General features: G+C 49.1%; 1 protein-coding gene across 6 annotated transcripts in view; it reads left to right on the top strand.

Moving 5' to 3' along the window:
* The window catches only part of OSBPL9 (oxysterol binding protein like 9), an 875,847-nt gene extending 863,094 nt beyond the window's left edge, over window positions 1-12,753 (top strand). For all 6 annotated transcript variants that reach the window (XM_069232680.1, XM_069232678.1, XM_069232679.1 and 3 more), the window contains one exon: window positions 11,845-12,753. In XM_069232680.1, the coding sequence (XP_069088781.1) occupies window positions 11,845-11,919 (75 nt within the window). In that variant the 3' untranslated portion in view covers window positions 11,920-12,753. The remainder of the gene's footprint in view (window positions 1-11,844) is intronic.
* Window positions 12,754-13,328: the final 575 nt, after the last annotated feature.

The following is a 13,328-nucleotide window of genomic DNA, read 5'->3' as shown; positions in this document are numbered from 1 at the left end:
CCTTGCCCAACTCCCCTTTTAGCTCTGGGTCCTCTGGTCTTTGTTTTTGTAATGTGCGTAACTCAGCTTCTGCTGTTGTGATCTCCCCTAGGAGTGCCTTCCGAATTCCCATTGATGCGGCTATGCACCTCCCTCAGACTACTGCTTTAAATGCATCCCAAATTATCTAGGGAGATGGGGCAGTAGCCGTGTTCTCCTCAAAATAGCTTTTGATGTGTTCCCCCACTTGTTCTTGGAAGGCAGGGTCCTATAGGGATTCTGGTTTGCGGCGCCAGGTTGGTATGGGTGGGCTGGTCCACTCCCAGGCCAATTGGACAAGAACAGGGTTGTGGTCAAGTAGTGTCCTCCCCAAATATTCCACTTCCCAGACTTGAGTATGTACTTCAGGCGTGCAGAGAAAGGTATCTAAGCGTACGTGTAAGTCATGCACAGTAGAAAAGGAGGAGTAATCCCTGGCGCTTGGGTAGAGGTGTGTCCAGGAATCCATCAACCGCCATTCAGATTGCCACTCTTTGAATTTTTTAGCTATTGTATCCACCGGTGAGTCCCTTAGCGGGGGTGTGACCTGTCTAACTCTGGGTTGGCCGCACAGTTAATATCCCCCTAGTTAATACTGTGTGAAGTAGGTGAGGGGTAAATGAGCCCGAGGGGTGATCGAGGAACGTAATCTGGTCTGTGTTTGGGGCATATATACTAATGAGTGGAATATCCTGTCCAGCACCCCTCCCCCCAAGGGCCATTGACTATTACATAACACCCATTGGGGTCAACTAGTGTACCTGTCTTCTGAAAAGGGACTCCCGCCCTGATCCATATTAGAGTACCCCGCGCCTACGCTGAATAGGTTGTATAATACACCTGGCCCCTCCATCTTCTCTGCAGCGCTACCCCCCTCTGCTGCCATCAGGTGTGTTTCCTGCAGCATCGCTATGTGGGCCCCCCTCCTCTGCAAGTAGGAGAAACCCTTGTATCGTTTACTCATATTGTGCATGTAGGAAAATGCCACTGTTGGCATGATTACCCCCTAACTTTTTGCCTTTTTTTGATTCTAGTTATGATTGAAAGTGTGCTGGTATCCTGCCAACCAGGCCCAAAAACCAGTGTTCTTTCCCTAAAACTGTACCTTTGTTTCCACAATTGGCACAGCCCTGGCACACAGTTAAGTCCCTTGTGAAAGGTACCCCTGGTACCAAGGGCCCTGTGGCCAGGGAAGGTCTCTAAGGGCTGCAGCATGTACTATGCCATCCTGGGGACCCCTCACTCAGCACATGCACACTGCCTCACACCTTGTGTGTGCTGGTGGGGAGAAAAAAACTAAGTCGACATGGCACTCCCCTCAGAGTGCCATGCTCACAATCCACTGCCTGTGGCATAGGTAAGTCACCTCTCTAGCAGGCCTTACAGCCCTAAGGCAGGGTGCACTACACCACAGGTGAGGGCATAGCTGCATGAGCAATAAGCCCCATACAGTGTCATAAGTCAATTCTTAGACATTGTAAGTGCAGGGTAGCCATACTGAGTATATGGCCTGGGAGTTTGTCAAAAACAAACTCCACAGTTCCATAATGGCTACACTGAATACTGAGAAGTTTGGTATCAAACATCTCAGCACAATAACCCCACACTGATGCCAATGTGGGATTTATTGAGAAATCCACACAGAGGGCATTTTAGAGATACCCCCTGCATGCCAGCCCAACTGCTAGTGCTAGGCTAACTGGTCTCTGCCAGCCTGCCACTTCCAGACAAGTTTCAGGCCACATGGGGTGAGTGCTTATGTGCACTCTGTGACCAGGAACAAAGCCTGTCCTGGGTGGAGGTCCTTCACACCTCACCCTGCAGGAACTGTAACACCTGGAGGTGAGCCTCAAAGGCTCAAGCCTGGTGTTACAGTGCCTCAGGGCACTCCAACCAGTGGAGATGCCCGCCCTCTGGACACAGCCCCCACTTTTGTTGGCAAGTCTGGAGATCTAATGAGAAAAACAAGGAGTCACCCACTCAGCCAGGTCCACCCCTAAGGTGACCAGAGCTGAAGTGACTCTCGTTGGAAAATCCTTCATCTTGCTTTAGAGGATTTAGCCCAACAGGGATAGGGATGTGCTCCCCTCCCCAGGGGAGGGAGCACAAGGAGGGTGTAGCCACTCTCGAGGACAGTAGCCATTTGCTACTGCCCTGTGACCCTAGCACACCCCTAAATTCACTATTTAGGGGTGACCCTGAACCCAGGATTTTAGATTCCTGACGACCTACAAAGAAGAAGGCTTAGCTGAAAAACCCCGCAGAGAAGAGAAGACAACTGCTTTGGCCCCAGCCCTTCTGGCCAGTCTCCTACTTCAGAGAGCCTGCACCAGCGACACATCCTGCGGGCCCAGCGACCTCTGCCGACCCAGAGGACTGCCCTGCACCTGATAAGGATCAAGAACTCCTGTGGACAGCGGACCTGTCCAACCAAGAAAGAAGAAACCATCTTTAAAGGGACTACCACCTCACCACAGAAGCATGAGTCCCCAACACTATGCACTCAACGTCCCCACCCTTGTCCAGAGGAACTAACTAGCCAGAGAGGATCCATAGGTGACTCTAACGACGTGTCCAACTTGGGCTGACCTCCCTGCACCCCCACGACGATGCCTGCAGAGGGAATCCCGAGGACCTCCCTGACCGCAACTGCCCGGGACGAAGATATCCGACGGTTGGAGAAGCACTGCACCCGCAGCCCCCAGGCCCGTGAGAAACCGACCACCAGTGCAGCAGTGACCAGCTGGCGGCCCTCATTAGTGCTCAGTCAGTGGCTGGCCCTAGAAGCCTCCCTGTGTCCTGTCTGCAGGGTCTGAGTGACCCCCAGGTCCCTCCATTGAATCCTGTTGAACACCCAATGCCCTGTTTGCCCACTGCTCCCGGCCACCCCTGTTTCGCTGAGGGTGTGTGTTGTGTGCCTACTTGGGGCCCCCCTGTGCTCTACCAAACCCCTCTGGTCTGCCCTCCAACAGCGCGGGTAATACCTGCAAGCAGAACGGGACCAGAGCACCTCCCATTCCCCCCCAATCTCCAACGGCACCCATGTTATTTTGGCTCCTGCTTGACCTCTGCACCTGACCGACCCCGTGCTGCTGGTGCTGGGTGTTTGGGGTTGACTTGAGCCCCCAGTGGTGGGCTACCTATGCCCCGGAGACTGAACTTGCAGGTGCTTTACTTACCATAATAACTAAACTGTACTTACCTTCCCCAGGAACTGTTGAAAATTGCAGTGTCCACTTTTAAAATAGCTTATTGCCATTTTATGAAAAACTGTTTACATTACTGTTTTGGTTCAAATTCTAAGTATACCTATGCAAAGTACCTTTCCTTGAATGTACTTACCTGCAATCTAAACTTTGTGGTTCTAATAATAAATTAACAAAATAATATTTTTCTATATAAAAACCTATTGGCCTGGAGTTAAGTCATTGAGTGTGTGTTTTCACTTATTGCTCGTGTGTGTACAACATATGCTTAACACTACCCTCTGATAAGCCTAACTGCTTAACCACACAACTACAAATAGAGCATTAGTATTATCTATTATTGCCTCTGTTAAGCCTCTTGGGGAACCCCTGGACTCTGTGCACACAATATCTCATTTTGATGTAGTATATACAGAGCCAGCTTCCTACAGTGCATACCCCTGATATTCCAGGATACCACCGTATAGTGTTGCGAGTCTCGCTTCAGGATCTAGTATTATGTGACTGTCATTTTGCACCCACTTGCATGGTTGGGTCGTATAAATACAGTATCTTTCTTCAGGGCTACTCGTCAGGTGGTGCAGCGGCCAGGTTCTATTAAAACAGCAAACAACAAACTCCCCTACCCCAGGAAAGGTGACAAAACAACCCCCCATCCAAACTAGTTGTGAGCAAGTAACGCTTCTTGTCAGGTACGTGTGGTCAGACCCATTTCTGCGGAGGGCCAACTCGGAGTCGCGTAACCTGTTGTTTCATAGGTTCCCTGCGACAGGCTTCTCTACGTGTTTCCCAATCGCCTGCTAGGGCGTCAAATGATGTCGTCAGAGGTCCCTGGTGTCTCTACCAGCAGTTCCATGCTCGGTGCTGTTGAGCTTTCGTATTCCCCCTCCGAGTCCGACTGCTGCACTTCTCTTGCCGTCGTCCCTGACCGGGGGCTGGACTCCTCCCTCCCCCCTCCACTCAGGATTTATTGAAAAATGCACACAAAGAGCATCTTAGAGATGCCCCCTGTATACCAGTCCAAACACCAGTGTTAGGCTGACCAGTTCCTGCCAGCCTGCCACAACCAGATGAGTTTCTGGCCACATGGGGTGAGTGCCTTTGTCACTCTGTGGCCAGGAACAAACCCTGCACTGGGTGGAGGTGCTACTCACCTCCCCCTGCAGGAACTGTAACAGCTGGCGGTGAGCCTCAAAGGATCATGCCTGTTATTAAAGCGCCCCAGGGCATCCCAGCTAGTGGAGATGCCCGCCCCTCCGGACACAGACCCCACTTTTGGCGGCAAGTCCGGAGGAGATAATGAGAAAAACAAGGAGGAGTCACCCACCAGTCAGGCCCGCCCAAAGGTGTCCTGAGCTGAGGTGACCCCTGCCTTAAGAAATCCTCCATCTTGAGTTTGGAGGATTCCCCCAATAGGATTAGGGATGTGTCACCCTCCCCTCAGGAAGGAAGCACAGAGAGGGTGTAGCCACCCTCTAGGGCAGTAGCCATTGGCTACTGCCCCCCACACACCTAAACACCCCCCCTAAATTCAGCCTTCACACTCTGCACCCGACGCCCCCGGCTCGAGCTCCAGAGAACCAACACTGCAGAGAGGACCCCCAGGCAACTGCGACCTTGTTAGTAACCTGAGACGACCCCCCTGCACCCCCACAGCGACGCATGCAGAGGGGATCCAGAGGCTCCCCCTGACCGCGAATGCCTGGAACAAAGAGCCCGATGCCTGGACCAAGCACTGCACCCGGAGCCCCCAGGACCGAAAGGAACCGAACTCCAGTGCAGGAGTGACCATCAGGCGACCCTCTGCTTAGCCCAGTCGGTGGCAGGCCTGAGAAGCCCCCCTGTGGCCTGCCTGCAGCGCTAGAGTGACCCCTGGGTCCCTCCATTGATTTCTACAGAAAACCCGACACCTACTAAGCACACTGCACCCGTCCCCCGTGTGCCGCTGAGGGTGGGTTTTGTGTGCCTGTTTGTGTCCACCCCCCCCCCACACCCCGCAGTGCTCTACAAAGCCACCCTAGTTTGCCCTCCGAAGATGCAGTTACTTACCTGTTGGCAGACTGGAACGGGAGCACCCCTGTTCTCCATAGGCGCCTATGTGTTTTGGGCCCTCCTTTGACCTCTGCACCTGACCGGCCCTGTGTTACTGGTGCGGTGGCTTTGGGGTTGCCTTCAACCCCCAACGGTGGGCTGCCTATGCCCAGGAAACTGAACTTGTAAGTGCTTTACTTACATCAGAAACTTAACCTTACTTACCTCCCCCAGGAACTGTTGATTTGTGCACTGTGTCCACTTTTAAAATAGCTTATTGCCATTTTTTACCTATACTGTGTATGTTACTGCTCTAATTCAAAGTTTATTACTTACCTGTGTGGAGTACCTTGCATTTTATGTATTTACTTCAAATCTTGAATCTTGTGGTTCTAAAATAAATTAAGAAGAGAGATTTTTCTATATAAAAACTATTGTCCTGGAGTTAAGTCTTTGAGTGTGTATTCCTCATTTATTGCCTGTGTGTGTACAACAAATGCTTAACACTACCCTCTAATAAGCCTACTGCTCGACCACACTACCACAAAATAGAGCATTAGAATTATCTAATTTTGCCACTATCAACCTCCAAGGGGAACCCTTGGACTCTGTGCACGCTATCTCTCACTTTGAGATAGTATATACAGAGCCAACATCCTACAGCCCCTCTTAATTTTGCTGCCAATACTGTTAATGTTCCATGTCAATATCATTAGCATCAGGTCAGCCATCTGTTCAGTCTGAGCCATGGGGATCCTTTTGTGTTGGTGTCATGGTGCAAGTATTAAAAGCGTGTTCTTGCTAGACCCTGTGACTGCATCTCCCTCAAGTCAATGAAAGTAACTACATTTAAACTGGTTCTAACTACCCTTCAAAACCTCCCCACCCTGAAATATCTCCCCTCAGCAGTGAAACACAGCAACGGTGCCAAACCATGCTTGAAGAGAATCTGAGAGTCCTTTAGACCATCCGTCAGTTTGTCGTGTATGACCCTCAAAAAAGTTTCAACTTACATCAGTTGGACATATAATAAACAGAGATAAAGCAGCCATGTATGTTTTGTTATGGGTCCTATTCAAAGTTTCAGACCCCACACTCTGATTCTCTGCCATTCAACCCATGTTTTGTGCCAGTCACATTGTTATAGGGCCACCGCAAGTCCTGAAGCTGTGTTGTCAGAGGGTGCAGTCCCTTGGGCCCCCCTCAACAACTTCAGTGGCCACCGCTTATTGATGGGGGGGCGTCGGATGTAGTGTCCAGTTCAGCTCCTCTTTCACCGTGGGTGGAGCCATCTTCCAATGTGTCATTCCCGTTCTTTTTCTGTCAGTGGGCTGCTCACCCTATGAGTCGGAGGTAGCTTCAAAACATCCCACTACTGTCCTTTTTCGCCACGGGATACCCTTCACATGTGAGTTTTCACGTCTACCTCTCCTTTCACTCTGTCATTTTTCTTTTGACTGGGCTCCCTCCACTGGGTGAAGGTGTGTTCCGGGGTCCCTGTTTCCTGTCCTCATGAATCTGGGGCCTTCCTCCAGCCATGTCCATGCGTCCTCTGGTGTCTTTAAAAAGAAAGACTTCCCTGAAACATGACATTTAGGGGGTCATTACGACCCTGGCGGTCATGGACCGCCAGGGCCGGGGACCGCTGATGCACCGCCAACAGGCTGGCGGTGCATCCAGGCCTATTCTGACTGCGGCGGTAAAGCCGCGGTCAGAAAAGGGAAACCGGCGGTTTCCCGCCGGTTTTTCCCTGGCCTGAGGAATCCTCCATGGCGGCGCTGCCCTTACCGCTGGTTGGCGGTAACGGGTGTCGTGGGGCCCCTGGGGGCCCCTGCAGTGCCCATGCCAATGGCATGGGCACTGCAGGGGCCCCCTAACAGGGCCCCACCAAGATTTTCAGTGTCTGCATAGCAGACACTGAAAATCGCGACGGGTGCAACTGCACCCGTCGCACCCTTTCCACTCCGCCGGCTCCATTCGGAGCCGGCATCCTCGTGGAAGGGGGTTTCCCGCTGGGCTGGCGGGCGGCCTTCTGGCGGTCGCCCGCCAGCCCAGCGGGAAACTCAGAATTACCGCGGTGGTCTTTTGACCGCGCAGCGGTATTCTGACGGCGGTACTTTGGCGGGCGGCCTCCGCCGCCCGCCAAAGTCAGAATGAGGCCCTTAGTGTGGCTGGGAACAGGAGCAGGTATTGCAGGTTAAGTCCCCTCAGTCTGGCCTTGGCCAAGTCTAAAGTTCACCACTGCTTCTGAACTTCCCAGGAGCAATCAGGGAATATGAGTATTTTTGAAATCTCATGGCACACTTTGCCCAGCTTGCGCACCTCTGTCAAGATCATGCCCCGATCTTGATAATTCAAGAAAAGTGCCATCACTGTTCTAGGTGGAGGTTTATTCCCCAGTGCGCAATTCGCCCTCGCTATAATGGAACGGGAGGAGAACTTGTCCAGAGGGAGAATGCCTCGCAACCACCAATCAAGGAATCATATCATATTGGGGCCCCTGTCCCTTTGGGTATTGCCATGAACCGCAGGTTATTCCAACTGGTGCGTTTTTCTGCGTCCCCACCCTCCATAGAACATCCTTCGTGGTGGCCTGTGCTTCTGTCACTTTCTTGCGAAGGCCTGTAACTCCATCTTCCAACTTGGAGATTCTTGATTCCGCAGAGAAGACCATTTCCACCACATTGCATATGTCTTGGTGCAGAAGCAATACTTCGGAGTGTACTTCTCCCACTCTGCCTTCCAGTGCCTCTCAGGATGCTTGTACTGCCAGGGGTAGAGCAGTGTTATTGGGCATTGGTGGTGGGTCACCTCTGGTGGGGTTGTGGACACGACTTTTGCGTAGCGGTTGAGTTTTTCCTGCCGCTGTGGCTTTGGTTCCTTGTTTTTGGCCATTTCTGTTTTTTCTGTGTCTTTCAAGGTGCGAAACAAGGTAGCTGGGCGTACACATAGGCATTTCTGCATCTAGTAGGGGAGGGGAATGGAAGGAGAGAGCGAAGGGCAGGCCCGTGCAGTATTTTCTTGCTGGGATTTGGGCACAGAGCCAACAGCAAGAATGTCCCAAGTCTTCATCACGGTGAGGACCTCAATTGCCCACATGGCCCCACCTTCAGAGAAGAGGGGCCCTTGACACAGAATACACAGTTTCGTTCAGGGGCCTTTGAGAATGTAGATCAACCTCATGAGTGGCCAACGTGGTGCCAGATGGCCCGGCGTAGAAAACACAGCTGGCTGTATGTCCCTCTGTGACACTGTGCCTACCAGTCCAGTGGGTCCAGATCCTGTGGGAGCAGGGAATGAGGGAGGTGTTATTGTGTCCACAGTGGTATTGCTGAAGGACTCTTCCTTGTGGGCCCCTTCCCCACCACTCCAGTCGCAGTTGAGTCACAGTTAAAGAAATACGGCCCCCGGGGAGGGGAAGAACCCACTCCTCCTTAATGTCAGTGGTGCAGGGAGAACTGGGGGGAGGGGCCGGGGAAGGCCTGGTGCTTTGCGCTTGATTGGTACACCTCACATGCCTGTGCCCTAGGTGCGATCTCGCCGGTAAAGTCACATAGCTCTCCCCTCCTTCAGGCACCTTGTGGCATCACCAGCATGTACTCACTTCTACGCAGGCTGTGTGTGTCGGGATGAAGGAGAAAAGGCAATGAGGCTGGGCGGGCCCACTTACCACCTCCAGGCTGTGTTGCTCGCCAAGTGCCTGCCCCGGTTCCCTCCATTCGTCTTATGGTCCCCTGGCCCGTCGATGGTGAGGTGGTGTCCGGCAGATGGGTCAATTTCTTTCTTGCCACCCACATGGCAGGCATCTGCACCGCCCCTGCGCCCCCCCCCTCCCCTGGCGTGCGCTCGCTGGCGTGCTGTGTCTGACGGAAGGCCCGTCACCCACGTCCCAGTAAGGGTTCAGTGGTCCCTCTGCTCCAGGGGCCTGCCCACCGGGCCACGTGGAACCACCCAAACCGCACAGGCAACTCACCACATGCCCTGCAGGGTCCCAGGGGAGCCACTCAGGCTGCCGTCGGCCTCATGGACACTTACTTCCACGCTCTCTGGAGTCCGTTCTGGGCCGCAATGCAATCTGGTGGGCTCTGCGTGGGCTTCCCTTTTTGTTTTTTGCACCACCTTGTTATTTTTAGTTTGCTTGAGGGATCGGCAACTTCAATACCCGATTACCGTCAGGATGTAGCAGGATCTTGAAAGGCCAGACACGGAGCTCGCTCAAGGAGCATGCGTCCTGCACGCCATCTTGGCCACACCCCATACTACCAAAAATGTTGATCCCCTCGTTGCACGTTTGCTCAAGAGGATTATTTGTTCTGTGGTTAGTCCAGTAAGGCTTTGCTTTCGGCACAGTTAAAGCGTATTTTTGTGGCCATATCAGCATTCTTGCTGTTGCCGGATCAGCCCTTTCTGTTCAGGTCACCTAAAAGAGCTCTAATACATTTACTCCAAAACCCTTAACCCTACCCATATGGGACCTGAACTTACTTTTGACATTTTTAAATGCTGAAAAACGCCACCTACCGGCACGCAGGGGTACTGCTCACAAAAGATCTTCAGATTCATTCTGATGCCTGGGGTAATTCTAAGGTAAGGTATCTGCAGCTAGAAGTCTCTATCAGATACATCAGGATTATATACTCAATGTCATGCAAGTTTGCTTTTGGTCAGTGCGTAGATCAGAGGACAATCCTTCTGGAGATGGTCCGTTTCTGGACAGCTTTACCAGCACATGTGGTCCTTGGAGGGGAACCTCCACCATTGGGGCTGCTTTTGGATGACATCTGTATCATGAAGAGGAAAGCCTGGGACCTTCACTGGTGGCAGGTGGACATGTCTGTCATGTAGAAGGCTGTTCACAAACCAGAGCCCAGTGTAATTTCAGACACATTGTTTCTGGGTTGGGCAGGTCATCTAAAAGTGGTTACAAACCTTTCTACCAAATTTGTCTATTTGGGTCTATGAGCAGAATATTGTGATCTGGGTGAAGGTCATCAACTTGATCCTCCACGCACAAAGTTATCTGTTGTTTTGTTGTTCGTCCTATCTTTGGCCCAGCAAGTCTTTGTTAGTGAGCACAGTTAAAGGTAATATGTCAGTCTTTTTACAATGCCGGATCAGCCTTTATTATCCAAGTCACCAGTACATGTTCCCACCAATACCTTTTATTATGCCTCAGTTTGACTTTATCTTGGTCCTTACATTTCTAAGCTATATGCCTTTGGACCTCATGGACAGATGAATCCCTGCCTCTGCTCACAACCAAAACAGTATTCCTTATCTCAGTTGCTTCTGTACACCTAGTCATTGAACTGCAAGCACTGAACCCTCCGTAGTCCACCACCTTCCCACATAAATTGGCGCCAAGTACTCACGACTTAGTTGTATCACCCTTCCATGTGGGTCAGTCAACCCAGCCCACCTTTTCCTCTCTGCCACATCCATCTGAGGAGAAAGAGAGGCTTTATTGACCCAAGGAGAACTCTTAGTATCTACATTCAGCTTATCAGAGTGTCGTATTGATGGCCAGCTTTTCCTGGCGTGAGCTGGTACTAAGAATGGGAAGGTGGTGCAGGAAAAAACGCTGTCCAAATATATTGGCCTGTGCATAAAAGCAGGCTATGTTCTGGCCAAGAAGACACCTTCTGGAGGGCCTACAGGCTCATGCCACCTGACAGCTGCTAAGTTGTTGGCGAGGGGTGTTTCAGTCCTTGACCTCTGGCAGGCTGCTTTGTCGGCGTCCGTACATACATTCACCCATAACTGCTGCCTTGATAGTCTAATTTGCCTGCTCATTACTGCAAAAGATCTCAACTTGAGTCGACTCCCCAGGCGTTCCACCATTTTTTAGAGGCACTGTTTGGGTATATTTTCAAAAGAGTTGGAATCTGTGTTTAGATGTATTCACCAGAAGAAGTTATTTACCTTCTGCACCATTCTTTCTGGTGGATACTACAACCACAGATTTCTCACCGACCTCACACCTCCTGTTCTGTGATGCACCACTGTAAGTACAAAAAGGTCCCAGCTTGGATTCAGCACACTGTCATTTCTAATCTGTCATGGTAGATCCCTGTCTGAGGGCACAGAAGAGTTCAAAGTAAACTGACATCAGCAACTATGTGCATCTCTATGCTGTCACTTCCAGGACGGTGCGAAGCCAGAGAGGAGTCCGATGATACCCACCTGCATGTGCGTGCAAGCTCTTGAAAAAAATAAATTTATCCTTTCTGGCGCCTGGGGATATTCAGAAGATGAGGCATCAATGGTTAGACAGAATATCCACACGAAAGAACGTTACTGATGGTAAATAACTTGTTCATCACCTTGCATTAAGCACCTCAAGTGTCATTTTTGTGTATGAACATACAAACATATGTTTGTATATATGATAACATGTTAGGCCAAGAAAGATGGTTTTTTAAGCTTTATTTTTATATTTTGCTTACATATTATCTGTGGTTATTATATTTTATTTTAATATTAATCCCCCATACATAACTGTGTATTTTGATGACTTCTTACATGGTGACAACCACCTGTAATTAATGAAAGTAAGGCTGAAAAGGCAATATCTTTTTTTCTGTTTTAGCTCTTCCATGAAGATGGAGAATGTTGGGTGTATGATGAACCACTACTGAAGCGAATGGCTGCCGTAAAACACTGAGTGGCTTGCAGAAGTGATACGTCATTTGAAACAATTAAACATTCAAGCCCTCAAGTTAAGAAATGAGAAAGTGGCAACAATGTTGATAGCACCTAAAGAGAGCTTTGACTTCAAATGAAGACATCTCCGTAAAGACACTAGACCTTTAATAAACTACAGTGGTTCCAATCTCAGGGATGCTGGACTTGATGCAAAATTAATATTTGTATAGAAAAAAATACTGTATTCTACAGTAATTATACTTCGAGCTCATAGTTTCTGAACAATATGTATATGGGCTAAAGAAAATGGTATGTACCCCTACAGTCAATTCAGAATCTATCTCTATGTAAGAACTATCTAATCTGGACTAATGCCTTGTCCACTCTTAACAATATGAAGTGTAAAAGTACAATGTAACAAAATATTAGATCACCATTTAATATATTACTCTTGACCTCTATCCATATATATATATATATACATATATATATTATTTATATATATATATATACATATATATATATACACAGACACACACACATATAGCTTACAGTGACATAGCCAATCAGCATTTTCTGTAAATGTACATATAGTGAAGATTTACAGTTTTAGAACACAATGCATACGTGCAATCTAGCACATGTATGATAAAACAAATAATTTTTTGCCATTCAGTGTCCTTGAAAAATATCTTCTGTATTTTTATTTTAGGGACAGATCTGCTAACTATAAATATATAACAATAGATTACAATTTAATTTCACTTAGTGTATCTTAAAGCTTCAAAACATAGATTTTTCAATCTGCTCTTATGCATTTGTATTTATTTCTTAATAAAAAATATACAAAATACGTACAATACTAAGTTGCTTTATTGCCTAAAGTCTGAAACATTTAGGTACGGTTATATTTCTAACCTTTCTTTCTTGTGGATACTTCTGACTGCAGATTCCTCCATTTAGAATCTCCCCATGTACCAGACTGGATCTGGAAGATAAACAGCATGGCCCCCCCTGCACCGGTATGTTTTAGTGTTGACTTTACTCCACCCTGGAAGTGAGAATGGAGCAACATATAATTTCTACTCCTGCGTGTCAAAATTTGCTCCTTTCTTTCTGCACCTCTGTTTAGAGATTCAGAGCTTGCTCCCAATTTTTTCCTTCACAGTTCATGGGTTTTTCTTATAAAATTCGTTTTTTATCAGTGTGCAAGGGATCTATTGTAAGGAGTGTTGCAAACAAATGTCTGTGACAGATCCTCACGATGTGTGCCACTGGTGTCTGAGTTAGGTGCACAAGTCCAAGTACTGCAAGGAGTAAGCCCTTATGAATCTGAAGGCGATCCATGAACCTGAGACAAAGCTCTACATTGCTGAACACCAAAAGAAGTCTTTCTGAAAGCAGAAGGCGCTAACCATTATCCTGTGA

The sequence above is a fragment of the Pleurodeles waltl genome, chromosome 4_2, assembly GCF_031143425.1.
Source record: "Pleurodeles waltl isolate 20211129_DDA chromosome 4_2, aPleWal1.hap1.20221129, whole genome shotgun sequence".
Classification (NCBI taxonomy): Eukaryota; Metazoa; Chordata; class Amphibia; order Caudata; family Salamandridae; genus Pleurodeles; species Pleurodeles waltl.
The sequence above is the reverse complement of the archived record's forward strand: the minus strand, read 5'-3'. Positions and strand labels throughout refer to the sequence as shown.